The sequence below is a fragment of the Pholis gunnellus genome, assembly GCF_910591455.1.
Source record: "Pholis gunnellus genome assembly, chromosome: 6".
Classification (NCBI taxonomy): domain Eukaryota; kingdom Metazoa; phylum Chordata; class Actinopteri; order Perciformes; family Pholidae; genus Pholis; species Pholis gunnellus.
This window is the reverse complement of record NC_136532.1, coordinates 24,722,112-24,743,977: the sequence shown is the minus strand read 5'-3', so window position 1 is coordinate 24,743,977 and position 21,866 is coordinate 24,722,112. Positions and strand designations below refer to the sequence as shown.

At 44.2% G+C, this 21,866-nt stretch overlaps 1 protein-coding gene across 1 annotated transcript in view; it reads right to left on the bottom strand.

Annotated features, from left to right (window-relative positions):
- The window catches only part of fras1 (Fraser extracellular matrix complex subunit 1), a gene marked incomplete at its 5' end in the record, with an annotated part of 223,400 nt that overhangs the window by 45,316 nt on the left and 156,218 nt on the right, over positions 1-21,866 (bottom strand). Inside the window, 7 exons of the mRNA XM_079160822.1 lie at positions 771-908; positions 1,987-2,101; positions 2,868-2,984; positions 6,781-6,959; positions 7,709-7,868; positions 15,385-15,708; positions 21,417-21,501. Coding sequence (XP_079016948.1) covers positions 771-908; positions 1,987-2,101; positions 2,868-2,984; positions 6,781-6,959; positions 7,709-7,868; positions 15,385-15,708; positions 21,417-21,501 — 1,118 coding nt within the window. The remainder of the gene's footprint in view (positions 1-770; positions 909-1,986; positions 2,102-2,867; positions 2,985-6,780; positions 6,960-7,708; positions 7,869-15,384; positions 15,709-21,416; positions 21,502-21,866) is intronic.

Genomic DNA, 21,866 nt, shown 5'->3' with positions numbered 1-21,866 from the left:
CGCATTAAAGTCAGGAGGCGATGTGGAGGATTTACTGATGCAAAGCTTTCCCTCTGGAGCTCCACACACTCAGATTAACAGGAACTAAAGTCATCTTTGATCTCGGATTATCGGGTTACGTTTAAAAAAAACGATTAAATTCCCACTCTTCCTGTTGAAATATTCATCACGTGAGCTGAGGTGATAGTTTGCAGAATATGAGCCAAAGTTTTGCAAAATGACCCCGAAGAAGTTAAAACCAAACGTTGGGCCGAGTGTTAAATGATCAAAGCCAGCTTCACTTGATAAAATCATTTAAAAATGTCTGCTGGGTCACCGTCAAAGACAAGAGCCGACTGAAGCCGGACCCAGACCACTGCAGAGGTTTGAATTCTCAATGCATCATCACACACATCAGGACAGAACTACACAGATGTTCTCCCCTCTGATCTGATTCACACACTATTATCAAGATTGATGCTCAGAGGGAGCGACTCGCTGGAACTGGAGCTGAGATTCTAAAGAGTTTAAATATCCGTCGTCAACGGTACGCTAGCTAACGTTAGCTTCAAGGGCTACATTGGAAACTCTTCTTCAGGATTTATTTCAATATCCATATTTATTTATCTATCAATTGAACTATATTGACTCAATTCTAAATGTATATTTACATATTTTATTATTTATGTATTTATTGTCTTACATATTCATTTCACAGCCATATTTATTCGTTATGTATTGAATATTGATTCAAACAGCCTCTGGTGTGTGTGTGTGTGTGTGCGCCTCACCGATGAAGGAGTACTGGTAGAGCTCCTGCAGGTGTGACGGGGCCTGTGGTGGTCTGTAGACGAGCTTGCCGTTGTTGACGTCGGCCTGAGTGAAGTGTTTCACCGGAGCGTACGGTCGGTCCAGATGCTCGATGGCACCTGAGGACGAGCGGCACGGGACGAGAGAAAAAAGGAAATCAACACTCAAAGTCGACCGTAATCATGAATTCATCTTTTTATTTCAACAGCTTTCTTTTCCAGCAAAACGTTTTTTTTCTTTCCCACTTTCACACCAGGAAGCTATGTGCCACAGTGCCTTGCTCGTGGGCCCTTAAGTGATAATGAATGAGGAACAGAGTAGCTCAACACATTAACTGTGAGTCAGGAATCAAACACCAGCTCAGGAGCTCACTCACTGTGTCTAATTATAAGGCTCCTGCCCCCCCGACACAACTTAAGACTGTAATCCTTTTAATCTTTTCCACATTATGAGGGAAAGGCTCAGCGTGTGTGTGTGTGTGCGTGTGTGTTTGTGCGTGTGTGTTTGTGTGCGTCATCAGGCTGGTGTCGTACTGAGTTCGTAGCAATTTCTACGAAAAATGACTGCGCTGTAATTTGAAGATATCCCACAAAATCAATTTATATGTAATCGACGTAATCATGAAGCAGGAAGTATTAAAGACGCAAAAACTTTCTGAGACTGAAGTCTGAGCCTCGTGTGAGACGAGAAGTTAGTGAGACGTTTTGTTGCCTAAACTTAACTCAGTTGTTTCCTGTGAAGACGGGAGTTTATTTTGAAAAGACTGTATTCATGTGAGGGTCAAATTAACACGTGTTGCTGGACTTTCGTAGGAAAACCGTGGAAACTCAGCAGTGACTTTTTCGTTAGATATCATACAAACTGTTGTACGAGGATACGTTGGTGTCATAGACTTTAAATATAAATGGAAGACACGTCGCTGCTTCCTCCCACTGTACAAAAGTGAAGCCAAAATATCCCGGGTACGTGAGAGCGGCCATCTTGCAGCACCGCGGGACACGTCTACTACGTGACACGGTCCACGAAACATACGCAGCTCAGTTAGGTTAGCTACTTGCCTAGGTTGAGGAAAACATCCTGGTTTGGGTTAAAATGAGCCCTAAGAAGTTATCTCAGGGGGCGTGTCCTATGTCATGTAGCCTGCGTGTGTGTGTGTGTGTGTGTGTGTGTGTGTGTGTGTGTGTGTGTGTGGCTGACCTTGTCCCTGCGGTAGCGGTTTGGTGATGTTGTAGATGAGTTTGTCGCTGGGAGTCTCAGAGTCGATGAAGGACAGAGCTGTGGGCGTTATCTCCGTCACCCGATCCTCCAGAGCCTGCACACACACACACACACACACACACACACACACACACACACACACACACACACACACACACACACACACACACACACACACACACACACACACACACACACTGAGGTCAGAACAGCGGTAAAACGAGCGCTACTATATCCTCCAACTCTGAAGCACCACATGTGATTATAACTGAGCAAGAATTAATAATCAAAATGTGGGATTTTTTAAACGCGTTGACTCTCCAGATGTGTGTGCTGTCAGCGAGTAGAAGACATCAGCTAGTGGTCCAGTATTCAGAGTCCAGATATAAACATGCATCTGTGTAACGTTCCACCAGAGAGACATTAGCAGCTACAAGTCACGAGATGATCAACTCTGTTCTCTGAGTTCATGAACAGAACGTCAGACACATGAAGACACTCAGAGGTTTCACTTGGTTCAGGTTTAGGACACAGTCCAGTGGTAGTCAACACGGTTAAGCCATAGACACGGGTGGTGTTTCGGTTTAAAGGGTGACCGTGTTAACTGGTGACTCTCAGCAGAATGTGTCGTGGTTGCTCGTAGTGACGTCAGCTGTTGAACACACACATAGAACATGTAGGTGTCCTCTTAAAAGACTTCAACCAGTTTTAAATATGTTTATTATCGTAAACAAACATTTACGTGACGATCAACCTCGGACGCGTCTGAGAGTCACCAGTTAACACGGTCGCTGGTTAAAGTGAAACACCGGTTGCTCTGAAACGGCCCTGATCCTGTCTGCATCTTTGTGATCCCTCACCGTGACCTGCAGGTCGCAGTCGGGGGCCAGCTGGGGGAATCCTGGGATCTGAGGCAGGACTCCGATGGTGAAGGTCTGGGCATCGCTCTGTAGGGCCGCGGCTGTGTCTGTGGAAACCTGCACACACACACACACACACACACACACACACACACACACACACACACACACACACTCTTTATAACACAGATTGTAAACTTGTACAAGACGATACACTCAACACTCGTCTCCTCTTATCTACTCCCTCTAAACTTCTCTTATCTTGAAGGTTGAAGTCTTTATCTGCAGCACATCCTCTAAATAAATGTTTGTGTTTATTCCCAGCTCTCTGGCTTGTGTACTATATATATATCTATAGATATAGATATACTGTATATATATTATTTCTGAGTGACAGGCTCTGGAGAACCTCCAGCTTTGAGCTACAACAGCAGAGAACGTGAGAGAGAACCTGGCATCAGCTGCAGGGACGAAAAAACACACAAGGCCGAACCGGTTTCTGCACATAAATCACAACGGAAACCGCAAGAATATGATTAAAAGGAGACGATGTGAGTAACATTCAGCGCGATGATCTCGTTGCCCTGCTGACCATGTTTAAGTGCTGATCTGTGTCCAGTGTTAGGGCAGTTATTTCTCTTACTGAAGACAGTTACACCCCCGATTACTTTTAAATCCGTTTGTTGAATCCATAAGAATCTCTTTGTAAATGTAAAGTGAATGAAAGGGCACAGAGAGCGCCTCGGGGTTCCTTCTTAGGCCCCAGAGCTCTCTCCAATTCATCATTCACTCTTCTGTAAATCCTGCCAGACTAAAAACTGCCACCATATTCTCTGAACCTCTGTGTTACTGTGTTACTGTGTTACTGTGTTACTATGTTACTGTGTTACTGTGTTACTGTCCCACTGTGTTACTGTGTTACTATGTTACTGTGTTACTATGTTACTGTGTTACTGTGTTACTGTGTTACTGTGTTACTGTGTTACTATGTTACTGTGTTACTGTGTTACTATGTTACTATGTTACTGTGTTACTGTGTTACTGTGTTACTATGTTACTATGTTACTGTGTTACTATGTTACTGTGTTACTGTGTTACTGTGTTACTATGTTACTGTGTTACTGTGTTACTATGTTACTATGTTACTGTGTTTCTGTGTTTCTCTTCCCCTCCACAACAAGTAGCGTTAACTGCTCTTGTCCCCCTGATGCACACACCGCTTCCTTCCTCCTCTTGCTTCCTCCGCTGCTCGTTCACCGTCACTTCTGAGGCGTTTGACGGGAGAAAGAAAGTTACAGAAGTTGTCGTCGGCTCCGTCAGTCACGAGTGATGCAGCGGCCGGCATGGAGCCCGGAGTCAGCGCCACCAATCACAAGTAATGGCGCGCTGAGTCAGCTGGATTTATTGAAGGCGGTGTTGCAGCAGAAGTAAATTATTGATTATTCAGTCGGCTCCATTCAACGTAAACGACTTGTATTATGTGTTACGACATTTGATTCACAACGAGTCTTACAATGAACCTGCAGCAGCTTGTTTCACGGAGCAGCTTTGAACACTGATTCTCTCATTTGTGTGAGTTTTAATGAGTTTATTTCACAATGTTTTGGCTCCAGTGGCTTGTACATACACTTTAAAACAGGGTGGGGCCTTTACAAACTCCACATTATTATTTATGTATGTTTATAATTAGCTAGAGAGCTCATTTTATAAAAATAAGAGTAGTTCAATACATTTTCAACACAGTCAGTCTCTGGACTGGCCTTATGCTGCGTACTTTTGATTTTGAGGTGAAATTTCACTTTGAATGATTTTTTTGGGCCTTTGGGGCCATTTGAAGCCTTTCAGAGCCGGCGATGAAAAGAACGACAGGAAACAAACGACGGCGTCTAGATTCAAATCGGGCACCAGGGCTGCCCCTTATCTTTCTATAGAAACAAGTAATAACCTATAAATCTTTTTAATTAAATGTTGAAGTTTATAGCACAAGTGTCTTTCTCTGTTGCATAAGTTCAGTCACATTTCTGAGGCCACATGATACAAACAAACCGAGTGTGAGGACTTTATTTATGTATTTATTTATGACACCAGATCCCCATCGGTCTGATTTGAACACGGTTCTGATTTGACTAAAATCACATGTTGGTGCGTGGGAAGATGTGTGTGTGTGTGTGTGTGTGTGTGTGTGTGTGTGTGTGTGTCGAGTGCTGTGCAGCCCACTTTGTGTTCAGCTGCAGAAGCCGGATGAGTTTCAAATCAATCAGCTCTAACGAGGCGCCGCACACTTGGATAAAAACCATCGGAGGACAAAAACACCACGCTGACAAACCGTCAAACTGACAAAAAGGTTTAATCGCTTCCAGCGGTTCGGTTTGTGGCGGGCTTTTTCTCCCCGCTTTTCCTCGTCTGCTTTTTGCATTTCCCGTCAACATGATGAGACACCCGAGAATTTGAATCCAGCACTGTGTAATTGAAACACATTTGGCCTGATGGATGGAGCCAGAACGTTGTGTGTGTGTGTGTGTGTGGGGACGGAGGAAGGAAGATGATCAGATGTAGCTACAAGCTTCTGGCGGCCTGTTGTGTTTTCCTGATGGAGTCGAGGTGAAGCAGAGACGAATGCTGCGTCGGTTTTACTGGGATTGTCTCGGATCTCGGGCCAATTTGCGAGTGATTTGCGGTCATTAGCGCTAATCGAGATAAGTCGCTATGGGTTGATTTTGAGTGAGTCACACAGGACGGCTGGTGCCAAGCTCTGAACTGAAGGAGAGGAAATCCACAGAGAACACACTTTAAGAAGAGCAGGGAGGGGAACGAGAGAGACAGAGAATAAAAACAAAGCGTAGCGTGCATTGATAGAGTGAACTGTTAAGTGGTCGCCGATTAAATCAACTGCCGAGTGAATATATATATAATTTATATCATAAAATACGAAGACTGAAGGACATATTTTACAGATAAACAGCACGGTTTTATATACACAATTTCATGGTTACAGGAAATATAACAGAAGAAACAGAAAGGAAAGATGGAAGTGAAAGAGGAGGAGGAAGAGGAGGAGGAGGAGGAGGAGGAGGAATAAATCAGGCCAGAGGGAGACATATCGGAAAGGGAGGGAAGAGGTAAACACACGGGAAGACGAGTAAGAGAGTGAACTTCAAAGAACACTCCAGAGAGACAAAAAAACAACAAGGACGACGACATGCGTCTCCGTCTCCTCCTCTTCTACTTTCGGGGGGTGAGACGCTCTTATCGGCCCCCCCGGGGCTTCTTCATCTCACAGCGAATTTATTTTCTTCCTGACATTATTTATAGGTACGGTAGTAGTACAACCTTGTCGTGTGTGTTTTCCCTCTTAAATATGTTTGATATAATGGTTCAGTGTCGGGGGGGAAACCCATAATTCATATGTTTACTTTTCAGATTTAAAAGTAGAAACAAATAGCCCTGAACAAGAAACTCAAAGACTCTGCTCAACTTTTACTCCTTTGAAAAGCTTTTGGCTTTTACAGCTAAACGGATTCGACTGAGCCACTGGAGGAAAGAGCAGATGCCGCCTTACGAAGAACGAGCTACAACAATGGCTCCACTGGCTGCGTTGAGCCAACAAGCTGCGTTCCAAATCGCTTTTTAGTTTAAGCACTACAGCTGCACACACACAGCATGTGCTGCTGCATGCAGTATGCATTCAACTGGGAGTTCGTCATAACATAAAACCTTGAACTTTGACCCTCTTCCTCATATATATCTGTGTGAACACATCACTATTGTAGTTCTACACTGAGAAGGTGTGAAAACACAAACTTGAAGCAGGAAAAGTATGCGTTGTGTCTCAGTAAAGTTGAAGCATAACTATCGGACAACATGCATGATTGGATGTCTGAAACACATCCGCTGCATGAGAACCAGTGCTGACCTGGAACAGGAAGGAGTCGCCGTCGCTGCCGCCGCCAAAGTGTCGGTACCAGACGGTGCCGTCGTTGACGTCCTGCTGGGTGAAGGAGGTTGTGGGCGTGGAGCCTCGGTCGTCGGCTAGCGGGGGGCGCCAGCCTTCTGCGGGGCCGTCGGCCGGCACGGACACCAGCACCACCTCGCCTGAGACGGTCACAGAGGAGGCGGTGAACCGCTGTTATACATCACATAATAATCACAAGTGACCGGAATCACATCCCACCAGAATCAGTGGTTCGAGGCTTCTACTACGGCCCGTGATCTGTATGAATGGGTTTGTTATGACATTGAAGCGTTAGAGCTTTTAACTGTTTCAATAAATAATAATTCATTCATATTAAAATATGAAACGCTTATTAATAACTCAATTATGAATCAACTATTGCTACTCAGCTTCTGCCATAAGACACCATTAGTTTAAGTAACAGAATTTTAATTTTTTTATTGTGAAAACTAAATTTGACATTAATCTGTTAAGTCTCTACAGAGTTCTTGTCACGATGTTCAGTAAACGAATAAACTATAACACGAACAAAACGTACGGAATGAATAAAGGATGTGATGAATAAATCACTACAATGAATATTGATGAACCACGTGAAGACGAGATGGATTACATGTGACTCATGTCAATGAATAATGATCGTCAATTACATTTCCATTGAATTAATATCCATTAAATTCAGATCAAAAGATGAACGCACCGTTCAGCAGTTAAGAGTTTAAGAAGCACCGGGGAAGGTTGTAAAGCAATTTCATATCAGTTTGAATTTAACGACAATATGCTGATGAGAAGAAACGGTTTAAAGGAGAACCGAACTGCAGCCAGAATAAAGCCACTCGAGGCGTTAGAGTATCAAAGTGAATCTCTTGAGCTACGTGCGACTTCGTACCGTATTTAGGTTGTCCTTCTGCGGCGACGATGGTGTAGACGATGTCATCGCTGCTGACTCCCCTGTAGTCGGCCTGCAGGTATTTTTTATCCAGTCGCACCATGCCTCCTTCCTTCACCCAGGTCACCGGCACAGACAGCGTGTGAGGAGAGTCAGCGGCCTGAAACAGACACACATTAACTCACAACGGTGTGGTTTCTGTTTGGATACGGCAAAGATCTGCTCAACTTTCTCACCAACGTCTGTCTGCGAACGCTTTGTCAAGATGGATCAAAGTACAACAATAAAATATATGTTTTTTCGTTTCCCCTGGGAGGAGCTCAACAGATGCCGGGTATTTAATTCAAATATAAAAGCTTTCATGACCTGGACGTTAGCTCGATTTAGCCACAGGTGCCGTCGCATAATCAAGAGTTATTTAAATGAAATTGACTCTCTTAACGTGGTAAATTAAACATTATGAGTGTTTCTCACACTGAGGAACCCCGTGTGTGATACCACGGCGGTGTGAAGAGAGATAAAAGCAGAGTCCTTGCTCCTCGGGTGCAGCCTGATGCCGCTTTCACTTTGTTTTTGTCACAGTTTGCGCAGCTTGGTTTTTTAATTCCACATCTGCTGTAACCTCAGGATTGTGAGTCCCCGGGAGCCTCGTCGTAACAGCTGTCAATCAGCCGCAGTGTCGCCAGAGCGCTGAGCCCTCGAGTCAGCTCCACCAATCAGAAGCAGCGTAGCAATCCGCGCTCAGAGCTGTCAGCAGAACTCTGGAATCCCGACTTGTTTTTGTGACGCTTGTATTGATCCGAGGCAGAGGAACAAAGAGCGGGACGAGCTGCAGGATGACTCGCTGTCGCTGGGAGGACGTCTGAGCAGGTAAGATGAAAAACTACACCTCTTAGCTCCCTCACGCACCGGGACAACCGGCTGCCTCAATAAAAACAGACTTACACTCTTATTATGCATCTACAACAACAACCTGATATCTATTCTGTACACAGACGCTCCGCATTTTACAGCTGGACGAAGTTAAAGGATCTAAAAGTCATCTAGTTGTCAAAAATAGTTTATTTAAAAACATATATTGTCTTGGCAACTCTTGACAGTAAGAACGTCAATGAAAAACAATGATATTCTTATTTTACCAACACTTGATACACAGGCAGCTGGACATAACTCAACACTGGATGCTTTTCCACTAAAATATATAAAGAGAGAAACATTAAACGCCTTCTTAACTACAAGAACCTGTAACTTAAAGCGTGCTGAACCTACATTTCTGCGTTCCTCATAGGTGACACTAAATCAAAGTTCACGGCTCTCTCGGGAGGATATAGGACGTTAGTATTACACTAGTCTTAACACTTGAACCAAAAAGTTTTGCAGAAATCTATTTTGAAAAGGAAAAAAACTTCCTAAAAAGATACCCTGAGATAGAAGATCTCTACGGGTATCTTAGATCCATAGAACATCAGTTATAAACCATTAATAAGAACAACGTTGGGGCCGTGCTGGTTTCATCCTCCAGCAGGACACTTGTTCATCTTTCCATCTATTCAATTTATCAAGACGGATCACTTATATGAAGAGAAAGAAATACTAACCCCGTCTCTTATGAAACTAAACTGCATTCTTCATCACATAAATAGATTTTCTCCCAGATTGCGGACGCAGTTTTAAACATTTAAGGTTTAAAACATTACTTGGTTATGTTTGGTAAGAATCATCCTGGTTTGGCAAAAAAAAATGTGCACGTTTGTTACGAGACATAAGTTACGGACGTAAAATAAAATAAGTCAGCGTTGACATGAACAGCGGTCTCCTGGGTGAAAGTCCTGTTTGGTAGAACCAGAGTTCTCTCTGCGCAGACTTTGATGGGAAATGTATTTGTGATACCTCAAAAACAAATGTAATCCGGTTAAAAAATACCCATAAAACGTCATTTACAATGCACACACACACACACACACACACACAAACACAGAGTTCCCTGCAGGAGATCAGCGTAATGGCAGAAACACTGTGGCAGTGGGCGATAATAGATTACAAGAGTGTGCACAGGTGTGTGTGACAACGAGCGTGTGTGTGTGTGTGTGCATGTGTGGCAGTCTGTGTTTGCAGATAACAACCTGCCGACCGGCTGCCTGCCGCTCGGCAGATCCAAATCACACTATTTCAGCGGAGCAGCGGCAGACGAAGAGCCGCAGACGAGCCGCAGAGGAAACACATAAGTCAGCGTGGCAGGCTTTTAACTCAGAGGACCACATCATCCAGGAGATCATCAGCCTCTCCTGATGAACACCAAGGTCCTTAGAGGACGCTCAGACCAGAAACAGCACACTCTACAGAACGAAAGAGTTCGGAGGATTTAGAAGTTTGCCGATACTCCTGATTTCCCCAGACCTCTGACTCTTTGTCCTGCAGCTGCTCCCTCATTTGGTTATTTCTTCTAATTTTCTGTCTTGAATAACACAAATCTAATGAGTTGTGGGGTTTTCTCTCCTTCACACAGGTGCAACGATTATTAAATGCTGGTGGAAATTTATCTGCTGTTTGACCTCTGGGACGGTGTTGGAACTGGAGAGAAGGGGAATTAAACAAATGTTCAGAGAGGAATTTATGGTAATAAACTCAGAACTCAATGACTCATTGGTCTGGGAGCTGTTGATTTAAGGCTTACTTAGTGCTGCTGCAACAACTCCAACAACAATCATCAGACTGGTTTACGTTCAGCAAAACTACAAGCGTCCTTTCCTTCAAATAGCAGAGACGAACAACTGACTTGGACTTCTATGACTTGTTTGACACGTGACACCCTAAAGACTTAACTTGAGACTTTAAATACTGTATATTCATGAGGTTGAATGGGGTCAGAAGGCGACGGGGAGATCTCGTTATAAACCATTTCAATGGTCGACATTCACAAACGTGAAAAACTTGCAATTGAACACAAACTGGACTTTCTTATGAAGACTTTGTGACTCGAGTGGGACTTGTTTTTAAGGACTTGAGGCCTGGATTAAGACTTTTATAAGACTTTTAATTTGGGTTTAAAACCATCTCTGACTCTTAAAACATTAAACATTACACCATCTTCTGCTTCTAAACTGGATGAGAGAAGTTAACTTCACTCGCTCACTATTTCAACCCCGTCTCCCAAAAATACGTTTTCCATAAAACTCGACTGCACTGAAACGTGTTTTCTTCCTGATGACGGTTGCACTTTTAAACTGTTTAAACATGCGGTTAACGTTGCAAATTGAAACAAAACAAAAAATGATTACTCAGCAAAAAAACCCCGACTTGGTTAAGTTCATTAAAAAACATCATGGCGTGGCTTAAATTCAGCTTCAATAAGCTTTACTGGCGTGAATGTTCAGGTTACATTATTGCCAAAGCTAAATAACATTTTATTGAAAATATGATTTATTATTTAAAGGTTATTAAATGGACTTGTTTGTGATGTTATTTATGCTATAAATAAGTAAATATTGACTTTTGGTTTCACGCAGGACGTGGACCGCGGTCTCCTGGGTGAACGTCCCGTTTGACCCCTCTGACCCTCGACACGGAGACTTCCAACCACGTGATACGTCACAAACAAACAGTACCTGCAACAAACTACGTCACTGACAATGTAGTTTAGTTTTAAGGGAACGTAATCTCTATTAATGATTGCACCCTCAATACAAATATATATTTTATTTATTACTTTCCATCGACGTATCTACTAAAGTGTTGGATTAAATATGAGAAAGGGAGGAGAGGGGCTGTTAGGCCGTCAGCCAATGCCGCAAAATATATCAGAGAAAATAAACAAATTTTGATTTTCTTAGCTGCAGTACTAAATAAAAAAATAAAAAAAATGCATGAAAAATGAATAATCAGAGAGCTTCACAGGGCTGTGAGCCAGCAGGTCTGAGACGGACTGTAAATAGAGTCGGTGCCGGCCAGAGAGAGCTTTTGGCTGCAGTCCACAAAAACAGAAATAAATGACTTTGCCGAGATGGAGCCGGCATCATCCATAAAACATGGGCAATAGCTGCCGGCCGGGACGGTCATGCTGTTGTAATAACAATGACATTGTCATCTCTCATTCTTCCATAACTCCAGCAGAGGAGGAGGAGGGGGGGGGGGGGGGGGGGGGGGGGGGGTGGTGAACGGGCTGATGGACACGTCAAACAGAAAGTCACAGAATGCAGATTGAATCCTTATCTGCAACAAATTCTAATTTAATCTCGACGAGGCGTTTGCTGTGTGTGAAATCAGAGCGCGGTGCCAAAGCAAACACCGGGGGGCTGCGTGACTCCGGCCGCCGGCTTTGACGGAAACAAATCACTGCAATCAAAAGTGCAATCACAGACTCGGTGATGTGGGCTATCGCTTAAAAAAGAAAAGAAAGAAAACTCAAAACTAATTATGGTATTCCCAAGCAACGATGGAGGCGAGCGCTCAGCAGGAGTGGAGCTAAACTCGTAGCACTCAGCTTGACAACAAAGCCACTATTAGCCTTACAATATATATATATATATATATTTCCTTCCAGGAGAGCAGAAGAGCCCATGGATTTTTTTCCTCCTTTTTCACAGTGTTCTGCTTCCAGACAGTAATTGAAAGCCAAGGGTCCTGCTTCCTACTCAGCCGAGCTCCAGCTCAGCTCCGGGGGCTCAGACTCAGAGAGTCCATCCATCAGAGGGTCATTAAGGGCCTGATTAGTGTCCCGCTTTAGAGCTCCCTAATCCAACTTCCAGGGAATGCTATTGTCCGCGGCATCGACAGCCACCGCTGCACTCTGGATGCCGGGGTTCGGAAGGTCACAAAGAACGACCCGCTACGGGAACTAAAGAGTCACTGACTCGGGTTTTGGTAAAGTCGAGGCGGAGCCGATAATCACTCAGGGTTTCATTCTTGAGCTCTGTGGAAGTCCGGGTTCACGGAGTCTTCATTGAGCTTTACGCAGATTGTGTGGGTTTTATTGCCGTGATCTTATTTCCTGATTCTCTTCCACACCACTTCTCACAGGTCTGAGATCAGTGAGCTGGCAGGTCGCCTACACAGTGTCGCAGCAGCAGGAGGTTTTTCTAACTTCTATTTGAACCCGAGCATCCTGCTGTTGATGACGTTTGATGTCTACCACTCACAGCTGCTGTGTGACGCAGTACGGGCGTAAAGAACACCAGAGAGCGAGTGAAGCTTCCTCTGCAGTAGGTGGAGTGCTCTCTTGTAACTTTTTATAGCACAGTTTGTTTTCCATGAAAATACAACCGGAGAATATTGGTGTATTGTCCCAACTGAAGTTATGCAAATCGTCCTCTTTTCTCTGCACAGCATCACGCCAGTGAAACAAAGCCTCGTCTGCTCTTCTTCTTCCTCTCTGTCGTGCTGGGAGAAGACAATATCCCCGCAGTGGCTGGTGCTCCTCTCCTTAAACGTCCTCACTGATCTCTGTTCTACGCTGATCCAGCCGAGCAGATCAAGCTGGAGGAGAAACAGTAATATATTGGAGGACATATGAAGATTCTGAGATAAATCAAGCGCATTCTCTCAGCCCTCCATCCTGCTCTGTCTAACGCGCCACATAATTCAGCATCAGGACATTTTACAGTAAATGGATACTGGTGTGTGTGTGTGTGTGTGTGTGTGTGTGTGTGTGTGTGAGTGGGATGTTATTGATTTACAGAAGAAGAAAAAGCAGAGGAGTTGAGCCTGAAGCGCACCATCTGTATGCATCCAGACAAACAGAGCTGCCCTCCAAAAACCTGCAACAAAAAATATATCACTGGAAACAAAAAAAAAGTCTCTGCCGCCGGGAAAAAAAGTACACCGGGCGCACAGCGAGGTGGGATGTTCAGCATCACGTGAAGGCTTTTCTATTCCGATGCAATCTAAAACCAAAGCTGGGCGCAGTAACTTCCTCGGACTGCTGAGACAGGTGTGTGTGTGTGTGTGTGTGTGTGTGTGTGTGTGTGTGTGTGTGTGTGTGTGTGTGTCCACTTCAGACGCGAGAAACCAAATTGAAACTCAGACACAAGTCAGATCAGTTCAAGAGAAAACGAGCAGACTTGGATTGACAGAGACGCTGTGAGAGTTGATGAACTTGAGGTTTGACTTGCTTGGAAACTTGTTAAAAAAATGATTCACAAAGCTTATGTTCTTAACTTATTATTAATAAAACCCGGTTTCTGACTGAATAAAGAAAAAGAAAGAAGAGAAAACAATGAGTTGACTTTAACTTAACATTATTGGCCCTTTTTACAGAAGTGGCTGCGGAGGTTTACCTTCGGGGGAATCTGGTGGAAAAAGACACCGGAGTAAATATCATCTTCACCAAGTCTGGAGACGCAGGTCCTGCCTTTGTCTCCAGTTCTGTGTGTGTGTGTGTGTGTGTGTGTGTGTGTGCTCATGTTTAGTAACTGGTTGAGGCTTGTTGTCAGATAATTACGTCCGATGACAGAGGACGGACACCGGCTGACCGGCTCTTTCTGTTACAATATTTAAACATACGAAGGTGAACTCGTGACTCCAGCAAACTGTTTTCTGGGATAAAGGCAACAGAGCACACAGAGTAATCAGAGTAATCAGAGTAATCAGAGTAATCAGAGTAATCAGAGTAATCAGAGTAATCAGAGTAATCAGAGTAATCAGAGTAATCAATGCTGAAAGTTGAGGCGATTAAAGGAGTTTACAGGACTACAGCGGATGTCAACCGTCACTCAGCTGTGTAGCAAAACAACAGGATTATTTTACGAGATTCAATATTTATAAACACTTTAAAAAAAAAATCTGCTTTTCAGCTGAGACACAAACGCCGTCGCCTTGAATCCGATCACTTGTAAGTGTCTCCATTACACATCTTTCTCCTCCTAACTTCTGAACTGTGAACTTGTGGAGGAAAGAAAGTTCTTGAGTGTCAGTTTTAAAACCGATTATAACAACAACAAAAAAAAGTATTTTCATTTGGATTTAAAGCTTCCGCAAGTAAAAGTTTCTCCCGCTGCCAGAGGGCAGCTCACAATACATTGAGATGCAAAAAGAAAGTCTCATTAAGCCGTCCCGAAAAAAATCATTTACAATTCATAGTAAAACTGTAGAACGTAATGAACGCCGGTGCTGCAGATATCCAGCATGAAGCAGAAGTTTCTGAGATTTCTGAGAGGATTTCTCACTTATTGTCGTCTCACCTTTGTGAGATTGTTAATTTCACTTTGGCTCAATCCACCACGATGATCCTGTGTGAGTTACAGTCTGGAAGCTGCAGCTGGTGCAACACACTAGCTTGGCTCAGTGGTGTGACCTCCAGGAAAGAGCTTCATCCAGTATTAATAGATGATCGATGCAGGTCTGTCTCCTCTGCAGAGATGTTTGAGCTGAGCCAGAGAGCAGCAGGACGACTCTACATTAAACACCAGAGAGCCTAAAAACAATGCTGTCATTATTAGATTTTTTTGGTGCAGAGTGTAAAAGACCTTTGCAGGCCGTTGACCTTTATTTCGGTGATTGACAAAATGTCAGATTTCAGGCATGAAATACAGACTTGGTGTGCAAAGATCTTCAGCCGTGGGTGCAGCCGATGGAGAAGTTTTGCAACCACTGTGACCTCTTTTACAAGAAGAAGTGTACAAACTAGTTGTGTTACAATAAACTAATCCAATCAGTGTTCATGCATTAACCCCCCTCCCTACCTTCTGATTGATGTGGACCTGGAGGAGAATGTTCCTGTAGCTGTGGCCGTCGTTGACCTGCAGCACCATCCCGTCCTCCGTCCCCTCCGAGCCGTCGTGGACGTACCGGATCTGTTCCCGCGACAGCTCCTCCAGCTTGAATCGGCCGAGGGCCCGGTCGCCGTTGAGACGCGTCAGCCGGCCGCGGCGGGGCGGCTCCAGGACCATGACCAGGACGTCGGCCGGGTTGTCGGGGTCGTCCACCTGCAGGACCGACTTGGTGATGGTGGCCACGGCGCCGCGGCCCTCCACGGGGAGAGGAGCGAGAGTCACGACCCTCGGAGGCTGAAAACAGAGAGAGTGTCAGTGTGAAACTTTTGAAGGCTGAGAGAACAGCAAGAGGACAATTTCTCCCAAAGTGATTAAGATAAGATGATGAGTGTTCTCCCCGGGGGGGGGGGGGGGGGGGGGCTTGTGTCCAACCGTTGAGGAAGATGAAGAGGATGAAGGGCAGCCTGATTAAGCTGCACTCAGCCGTACCTGAAGGAAAGCTTCACCTCACAAAGTCAATGAAGGAGCACCGGGGAGAGCTGGAGGCCTCCTGTGGTGAGCAGGGTTATGACTTTACCCAGAGCGCAGTGTGTGTCTGTTTGTACCATTATGTGTGTGTGTGGGATGCATATGAAGGATTAGAAGTGTACTCCAATGTAAACCAATGCACATCCGCACAAGTACAGACACTACTTGAATACAAGCTCAAACAATGTAACGAGTATTGATCAAATGTGAACGCTACTTTTTCTTTTTTGCACAGTTCTGGGGAAATTAAAAAAAATAAAGACATGGTCAAGGTGTGAAAATGAGGCCGCTGCTCATGTGTGAAACCAGAGGTCAATGTTGACTTATTTGTCACGTGACTTTAGTACTTAATAAGTAATTTAACACAAATACAAAATGTATTTTAGTTGCCTGAACACTGCAGTGGCTTGTGCAGGCGCACTGAAAAATAACTAAATAACTTTTTGTAAGATATATGAACCGTCGAGGATACTTTGCTCACGCGTACATGACCGTATGAGTTAATGTTATTATCAGTCAATAAAAGATTGTAATGAGGATAGAAATCTTCTGTGTGACACAGAACACAACAAAGAAATATAACTAAATAATAAAGCCTGGAAGCCAAAAATAACGACACCGACTCTCGTTCATTTCAACCTGACTCTCTGCCAGGAGTTGTCAGCGGGGCAGCCTGGCGTCGGCGGCGCAGGTATAGACGCCGCTCCGCCGTGGCCCTAAATCTAACCCGCCGGCAGGCCGGTGGAGCTCCGAGCCGCTCAGAGGGGCTCGGGTCCAATTCGCTGCACTCAACGGCTGCTGGCGGAGCTCCAGCTCTTTTTTTTTTTTGCCATTACAGCAGCAGCTTAAGCAAAGAGAGGGGGGATGAAACAAGCTGGCGCCAGAGAGAAAAATGTGGGAAGTCACACACACACACACACACACACACACACACACACACACACACACTCTCTCTCTGTGTGTGTCTTCGAACCAAAGTGACCTCTGCACACAGAACTGAAACACGAGGGGGGGGCATGTTGTTAGCCGTAACCCTTTGCCCTTTTTGTTCAGATTTTTTTGGGTTGTTTGGTGACACGTTTTCAGACGGAGAGGAATGACCTCCGAGCGACAGGCGTCCACGTAAAGCCCCGCGCTGTCCCTTCAGCAGTTCGTCGGGAGGAAAAACAAAAAGGTTTGAGACGTGTTGGCGGGGGCTGAAAGTGGGAGTGTGTGCCGGTTTGAAATCGTGCTCAGACATGCCCGCTCACTAAAGGCAACCAGAGAAATCCCCCCCCACCCCGCTCGAGGCAGACGAAAACAAACAAGGCCCACTCAGGTAGGAGGGCTAACCTTTTATCACCCCCTCACAGGTGAGGGAGAGGTGAGGTTCGTGTTTGGGAGAAAGCTGTCGTCACCCATGGGGCTCTGCAGCACTTCAAGAAAATAAGTGGGTTTTCTTTGTGCTGATTCCTGGGTTGTTTTTCTGCTTGGCTCTTTATTTTGTTTTGTTCTTCCTGCTGTGTGATCGTGCCGGATTGCAGAGAGCGGAAGTGTTTCACAGGTTGATCCCTCTGTACGACCTCTCGTGGGTAACAAGGCCTTTTATCTACAGCTCAGCTCTCATGTTGTTGTGTCTCGCTGTCACAACACTACACAACACAATTTTGTTCTGGACTTCACACTTTCAACTTTTACTTCTCGACACCATTCTGAACTCAGGTCCTGTCTACACATATACAGAGATACTTTTAAACAGATATTTTCCTCTTTGTTTTGGCCTCTCTGTTTTAGGTCACTTAAACCTTTCAGAATTTTTGAAAAAGCCTTAAAACTCTGGTTACTTTGTATCTGTCTGCACACGTGTTAAAGCTGCGTTCTCTCTAATGTCCACCAGGGGGCGACTCCTCTGGTTGTATAGAAGTCTATGAGAAAATGACTCTACTTCTCTCTTGATTTATTACCTCAGTAAACATTGTAAACATGAGTTTATGGTCTCAATCTCTAGTTTCAAGCCTTCTTCAATACAGCATGATGTTCATTTAGTAAATGATGGTCCATTTAGAGTCAAACAGACCATAAAGCAGGGGATGTTTTAGGGGCGGGGCTACACAGTGATTGACAGGTCTCTACCAGAGACGTATACAGCGTCTCTACATCACTCCTCCTCAGTCCAAATATGGTCACTTCCTGTTCATTGATTGCAAAAACAACAACGTGGCGACGGCAAAATCGCCGAACTTGAGGCTTCATAACATCCACAAACCAATGAATGACGTCACGATGACTACGTGAGGTGACGCTAAGCAGCAACTCAACTTAGTCGTTTGTTCCACACATTCGAGTCAATTTTTGTTTTCGCCACAGCACCAAATCTTTTTATAAATAAAGAATAATTAGCTATGCTTTACTATTAATTACTATTTCTTTACACCGCCAGAGGAAATGAATCTCACTGAGCATGCTCAGAATCTTCTTCTTTGGTATTTGACGTATCGTTGATGTAGCCTTAGGACTCGTTTTTTTGTGTTCCAGTGTGGACGGAGATATTTAGAAAGATGAAGGTTGTGTGGACAGAATTCTATTTTAAAACACTTCAGAAAATATCTGTTTTTAAAATATCTGTATAGGTGTAAACAGGGCCTTAAATCAACAACAACAACAAAAGTTGAAAGTTAGAAAGTGTCCCGGTAACGATTGAGAGCTTAGAGCGAAGCAGAAAGTCGACAGCAAAGAGAGCCACGATATCACCAGCGCAAAGCCTCCGAGACCTAAAGGTCGCCTCTTTAGGATTAAGATGTGGCGCCGTGTGAGACCACCTCTTTAGAAATGCCCCTAGAAGATACCGGACTCTTGGAAACTTTCTTTTTCAAAAGAAGCAGCCACTCCTGTCAGAAAGGCGAGTGTGTGTGTGTGTGTGTGTGGGGGGGGGGGGCTATCTGCAGCTCAGATCTCTCATTCCTGAGGCTATTACATTCTGAGGTGCCCGCTGGCTGCAGATCTGACGGTGATTTCAATCAACTATTTCTCTTTTTTTTCCTCCAAGCTTTTTCTATGCGTGGAGCGGCTGCATATCACAAATAGTCTTCTTCTCAATGCCATCCTGCTTCACAGTCAACCTTTCCAACAATGCCTTTTGCATTTAGGGAGGATTCAGTAGGGCTGCAACAGCAGAAACCTGTCCCCCTTGTAGAGATTTAGCAAAAAACAAATCCTCTTGTTAATGTTGTTAATTAAGCTGCGTAGCAAGATTATGTGATTTGAGGCAGACGAGGAGGAGGCAGGCGACCTCCGGTTCTGAGAAGTGAATCCAAAGCTGAAGCTGCATTCTCTCTAATGTCCATCGGGGGGCGACGACAGACAATACGTTGTGCTCCTGATAATGAGAATGAGGTTTAAACACGTGGAAGCTTCTTTTAAAGCAAATCTACAACCAAATGCTGACAAGATCTCTATTTCCAAAGACAGGAAACAACACTGAAAGTTACATCAGCTGTTGCTCTTTGATGTTGAACGAATGAAGCGATCACATGAGACTCCGGCTGCGTATGTTTCTCTTTGTGACATGTTCCTGGCTGCATTTTGTCAGAGCGAAGAAGTTCAAAGACGGAAAAACAGCACGGAGAGACAGTTCGCGTTTGTTGTCGGATATGTCTGTAAATTACCCATGTGCCATCTGGGGTGTGTGTGTGTGTGTGTGTGTGTGCGTGTGTGTGTGTGGGGGGATATTTCAAAGACTGGAGAGGCGAATCAGAGCCCTTTGAACGTCATAACTTACGTAGATAAACAGGATCCATGTCCAGTAATATGGATGTTTGTGAGGCAGATGATTGATCTAACCTCAAGTATTGAGAAATAAATGTGTTTAAATTGAATGAACTTTAGTCACCTAAAGGAAAGCTCCACCAAAACAAAAAGTCTATCCCTTTCAGGACAGTGTTTTAAGAACATGTTTGCTGCTTTTCCGCGCTGTCAGACAGACCTTTCCAAAGTAAACTGAAGCTGTTATATTGACTCCATTAAAAGAAAACTGTAATTGTACCTCACAGCACACAGGAGCTGCCTCCATCTGTTTGTTACCGCTCTTTCCATATCAGCTGGTTCTGCTAATAATGTCTGAGAAAGTTGAGATAACCGAGCGATGGTGTAATTGAGCCCTTGTAACACCAATTTACTCGCAGGTCACTCATATTTAAGAAAGCGGTCACGTAAGCCAATAGAGTGGCTGTGTGTCTCTGACCTGAGAGGGTTTTAGGACAACAACCGTTTCCTCACCTGCAAAACTAATTACATTATTTTAGTTTTTTATCATTTATATGTATTTTATAATACTAATACATTTAACTGCACCAAAGCTTCCTTTTAAAACAAGATATTTTGCGTGGAAGTTGGTGCTTCCTGTGACAGATATGGATGATTTTGTTTTTCCTAATTTTTCACTCAGGTAATTAAATCATTACTGTAATGTGTTACACACGCTTTCAGTTCTGCTATTATTTATCAACCGTGTGTCACTTTCTCTCCTTTGTAGTGTCACACACACACACACACACACACACACACACACACACACACACACACACACACACACACACACACACACACACACACACACACACACACACACACACACACACACAGCTGTCACACTAACCCATCATCTCAGAGAGAGCCTTTAATCCTTTGTTCCTCATTATTTTCCATATTTGGGCTAAAATCAGAGGTCAGCTGAACACCAATCACGGCCCCGCTGTCGAGGCCGACGTCGGCCAATCACGGCCCTGGCTTCTGTCCTTTGGGACGGAGCCAAAAAAACAGTGAGGAATGCAGATCAGCTGGGATGATGCAGCAAAAAAACGGCTGCAAAAAAAAAAGAGCTGTGAGGTTTTCCACAGTAGCTGTTGGCTGAGTGCGACGGTAAAGCTTCTCTCACATCTCTGTGATTTTATTTACTGTACTTTATGTTGTTGGATGAATAGCTCAGCATGCTATCTTGTTGTAAACTACAGGATCTAGTTGTTCTGTTCTTATTACAACTGTTAAAAAGTCAAATACAGATTAAGTTAGATGTCTGAGGGGGCACATATTGATAAAATACGACGCATCATGCCATCAAAAGCACAACAGTAAACAATAAAAGGTTTTTAGAAACTGAAAATTATACTTTTCTCTCCGAGGCAAAACTTTCTCAACAAGGACACAAGTATCGACGTGGCATTGTAACCTCGGAGCAAAGATCCAGAAAGTGTTTCACAGGAAACTAATGCGCCTCGGCAGAGTATCTTTCTCTATTATCTGTAATGTTACTGAATTGACCTGCACAGCAGACATCTTTATGAGATATCTATATTTGTAGTCAATGTTCTGCCGGGAGAATACGCTTATGATGCAATCATTTACAGTTTGTGGGTGTTATGTTTAGGACGGTTTGTTTCTCTCGAGTCTTTGTTGAAATACGTGTGTCATTGAGAGTGAGCTGTGTTATTATACGTTACCTGCATTGACACGGCTTGAACTGGAATGGTTTCTGGTTGAGAAAACAGCTGGGGGTCAGTGACACGCAAGGAGAACTCACCAGTCCTACAGGAAGGGAGAAGGACAGAACAAGAAAGAGAGAGAGAGAGAGAGAGAGAGAGAGAGAGAGAAAGATATTGTTAAATCACTTGAAATCAGATCATCTAATAAACAGCCTTAAATTAAAGAGGTCAGAGCTCGTCGTCTCTCTTTGATTCCTAGACTCACTTTAAATAAACATGACCTACAAAAAGCCTTTAGTTAACCCTGCAGCTTTCTGGGAAAATGAGTCTAGTGTGGCTCCCCTGGTGTGTAGTCATTAGACCTAATCACCTCGGTGCTGTGTAGGTGAGAGGAGAACAGTCACGGCACCTACACACACCTACACACACACACACACTCCTCATCAACTCTTCTCCTCTCACCGAGCC